Source organism: Nestor notabilis, unplaced genomic scaffold, assembly GCF_000696875.1.
Source record: "Nestor notabilis isolate BGI_N333 unplaced genomic scaffold, ASM69687v1 scaffold3632, whole genome shotgun sequence".
Lineage (NCBI taxonomy): Eukaryota > Metazoa > Chordata > Aves > Psittaciformes > Psittacidae > Nestor > Nestor notabilis.
Genome location: NW_009916901.1, coordinates 250,496 through 254,447, shown reverse-complemented (window position 1 = coordinate 254,447; position 3,952 = coordinate 250,496). Strand labels below are relative to the sequence as shown.

The following is a 3,952-nucleotide window of genomic DNA, read 5'->3' as shown; positions in this document are numbered from 1 at the left end:
TCTTTCCCCCAGTCTTCAAAACACGTGTCTGTCTTTGCCTTTATTCTCATCAATAAGGAATTTAAAGCCATAGACTCACTACTCTTCAGTGTCACTGCCCGTGAAAAATGCAAATAGAAAGAACAAAGAGGCTCCATGTTGCAAGTGTAAATTCAGAGTCCCTGCACAGAAGTGAACTTGTTTCAGCCTGTCTTTGGGAGCAGGATGGACATCAGTTCCCGAGTATCTGCCTGTTTTGCTTCCCCATCAGCTGCAAAAGCCATATGGATTAGCTGAGCTGCAAACAGTAACATCCAGATCTCCCATGCTCCTTAAAATACAATACAGCAAAACCAGGCATGGCTGCAATAAGGATCAAAAGGACAGAATTACAGGAAGAAAGTAGATGTCTATTTAGAACCAGGGCATCTAGGCTCTAAGCCATTATATGATAAAACTCTCAACACGTTTTCTGCTGTACCTCCAGGCAAAGATGAGCTGGAGGAGGTGAAAGCAATTCACCTGACTCAGCCTGCCACCACAGACAAACCAGGCTGCATTAGCTTCTTCAGCAGCTATAAAAGGCTTCTTTCTCTAATGCAGTAGGTAAGTTACAGAACAGAAAAGGGGATATCCTCAGAGCATAGAATAGAACAAGTTCGGAAGGTAGGTGGGCTTAAAATTGATATTTTGAAGCTTATAGCTGTGCTTCAGGACTTCCCTATCCCAGTGGGACACAGATTGCCCAGCAAAGGAGAAGGGCATGGGTGTTTATGAGCTGGAGTTACTCCCTGCAAAGTTTGCTGCCAGGAACAATCCATCGTGAGCAGCAGTGTTTTGAAACAGTATTGCTGAGTCGTGCAGATCTGTGATGATACTGATCTCCATACAACTTCACGGGAAGCTGCCAGAAATGCAAAGGACTTACATTTGCAGCATATATTTGTGAAACTAAGTCTTGATAAAACATCCATCCACGTTACAGAAGACGACAAGTTCTGGGCCTGCTTCCACAAATAAGTTATTTCAGCTAACTGCCTGTATTCTCTCTTCCAGACTTCCTTTCAGTCTCTAGTCTATGAACTTCCCTTATATTGATGCTTTAGTCCTTCTCCTTTTGACTTGTTCTATCATATCATTTAAAGTAGAAAAAAGCTTCAAAGACTGGAAAATAACCCCAAAAAGTTGGGATCAAAGCTTCTCCGTTTCCCTGGATTCAACAGAGCTGTGGTGCAGAGAGGACGAAATCAAGACTTGTGTTTAATTCTTTACTTCATGGAGGCAGGATTGTCTTGCACAAGCTTTAATGCTCTACAGACATTTGCCTTTTCCCAAGCACATGAGCTGCCTACACAAGTGGGGGACACTGAGCACCCTTACGTGGAAAAGGAGGTACCATTCTCTGACCAAGGTTGATCGATCCTACCAGCATCTTTCAAGAACTTACCACACTGTTATCTGAAGGGCAGTGACTTCCATGTCAAGGGGCACAAGTTTCTTACAGTAAGTTAGATAAGCTACAGACAACAGTTTATGCTCAAAGACCTGGGCTGCTTCTACATAAAGCTAGTGGTTTACTCCTTATCCTGCCTAAATCCCTGGAAACTGTCACTCACTTTCACACTGGTACACTGCCGCTGAATTTATTCCAGATCTACTGTACTGGGACAACTAGATGATAAGTAGCAAGAAGACCAAGTCGTGTGCACGTAACACACTAGCCAAAGCAACGTGAACTTCTAGGACCAGGCTTCTGAATAGCAACTCCTGCAGCTTCCCACAGTGGTGACCATGCACGTTCTACACCTACAGCCATTGGACACCACTTCTTTCTTGACCTCTCCTTGAACAGCCCCGTAGATAATCTGCAGCACTCAGGCTGGCTTTTTAGGCCTTCCCACTGCACTGGAAATTACCTTACAATCAGGGTTCAGTATGGCCTTGAACACTGCCAGGGATGGGGCAGCCACAGCTTCTCTGGGCACCCTGTGCCAGCGCCTCAGCACCCTCACAGGGAAGAGCTTCTGCCCCAGAGCTCATCTCAATCTCCCCTCTGGCAGGTTCAAGCCATTCCCCTTTTCCTGTCCCTACAGGCCCTTGTCCAAAGCCCCTCTCCAGGTTTCCTGTCAGCCCTATTGGAACACTGTTTAAGGTCTACCCTGAGACCTGTGGTCACCAGAGGTGAATGTAAACGAGGGGCAATGCAGGTGTGGGGGCAGACACAAGTTGCAAGAGAGTTAGAATTGCTGTTGTGTGAAAGAATTCGAAAAGCACACACACGTTTGCAAGATGTATTTCTGCTGTTTCTGCTGTGACCTACAACAGTGTTTGTGCTTGATGCTCACTGTAACCTGAACGAGAGAGGAAGTTGACTCCAGCTGAAAGCCTCACCTGTAATTTGTGATAACATTGTGTGTCTACAAGGCAAGAGATCTGTCAACAGATACGGAATTTGGATTAACCAGAGGCAGATGTGACAGAAGCCTGGGTCCTTTCTGCATGAATATTCTCAAGCAGACATCTGGGCTCACGTAAGCTATGGAAAGGTCACCTTGTGAGCTCTAGCGCGGACACGGCCACAGATTAAAACCCGACCACTCCTTACCAACAATCATGTGGTTGCAGACATCACAGAAGGTGGGTTTTTTGAAGATATGCTCCTGGAAGATGTGAGCCTTGTTGTTTTCCGACAGCTGCTGGACTCTGTTAGGAGAGGACGCCTGGCTCTCGGAGCTGGGGAGCTGCCCGGTGCTCGTGCTCACCTCAGGCATCAAGTCCACTTGCAGTTTCACATCGCTATTAGTCCTCTGGAAGAAATTGTCCGCACTTTTACTCCGCAAACTTTTGGTCTTGAAGGAGAGCGATCGTTTCAGTTTCTGCAGCTACAACAGAAAAGCCAGTAACAATTACTGCCCTTTCCTCTTCAACAGCAAGGCAAGGCTCTGGGTCTGGGGTGTGCTGTTGGCAAGTGAGCCTGGGAGCCGTGGGCAGACCCTGAACCACCTGAGCAATAAAACTGACTTTAGAATTTAACCAACAATTTCCGAGCAAAGAAAACAGATCCCAAAGAGAAAATAAACTATTCTACATATGCTTTCTGACAGACAACAAAGCCCTGATAAATGCTTCTGTTGGTCTTTTCTTTCAGGTGTGAGAGCAAAGAGGTACTGCAGAGGGTTGTACATATTGGAGAATATACCCTTGTAACACCTGATGTGTGCTATTCATCCTTGCATGGTCCTTAAGCAGCCTGCAAAGCCAGTTCAGGAACCCCTGTCAAAAAACCCCAGTACAAGAGGAATGAATTCAGTGAAGAGGTTTGATACACTTGTGTTTCTTGCCTTTGGCAGAAACAGAGATTACACGCAGTTTTGACAGAAATTCTTGTTTTCTTTTATTTTTTTTTAAATGAAAGAAGTCTAAGGAGCAGTAACAGAATCATTAACTGGCTAACTGATAGTTAATGCATTAATTAACACCAGTTAACACACTTATATTCTTGAATATATATATAATATATAAGTGAATACATATCTGTATATATGTATTGTGCATTGATTGTCAGGCTATTGAGCACTGCAGTAAGGCATTATTAACTTAACTTGGCTAACTCCGACTCTTTACCTGCAAACTGTCTTGCACCGTAGAGATCCTCTCATCCGTCCCCCAAAAAACAAGTTTATGTAAGGCTGAGAAGGGTGCTGGGTGAGGCACAGAAGCTATATAGTGATATCAGCTACACAAGTTTGTGGATCTGTCAACTCCAACAGCCCACAAGTAGAGGCCAGGTAAAAGAAAAGCCAGCTCTGCATTCCCTTCGCGTTTGCTGTCTCTGAAGCCTAATACTGCTGTATCACCTTTCACTCTGCATTATTCCAGCCACTGCACAATCATTTCAATCACTGCTGCAATTCTCTGGGCACATGTGATGTAACAACCAAAATTTTCCATGCCACCAGGCTGTCTGTGGTAT

The 3,952-nt window shown here is 44.9% G+C and overlaps 1 protein-coding gene across 2 annotated transcripts in view; it reads right to left on the bottom strand.

Moving 5' to 3' along the window:
• Positions 1-3,952, bottom strand: part of STAC (SH3 and cysteine rich domain) — a 63,210-nt gene that overhangs the window by 36,336 nt on the left and 22,922 nt on the right. For both annotated transcript variants that reach the window (XM_010024807.1, XM_010024808.1), the window contains exon 2: positions 2,585-2,861. In XM_010024807.1, coding sequence (XP_010023109.1) covers positions 2,585-2,861 — 277 coding nt within the window. The remainder of the gene's footprint in view (positions 1-2,584; positions 2,862-3,952) is intronic.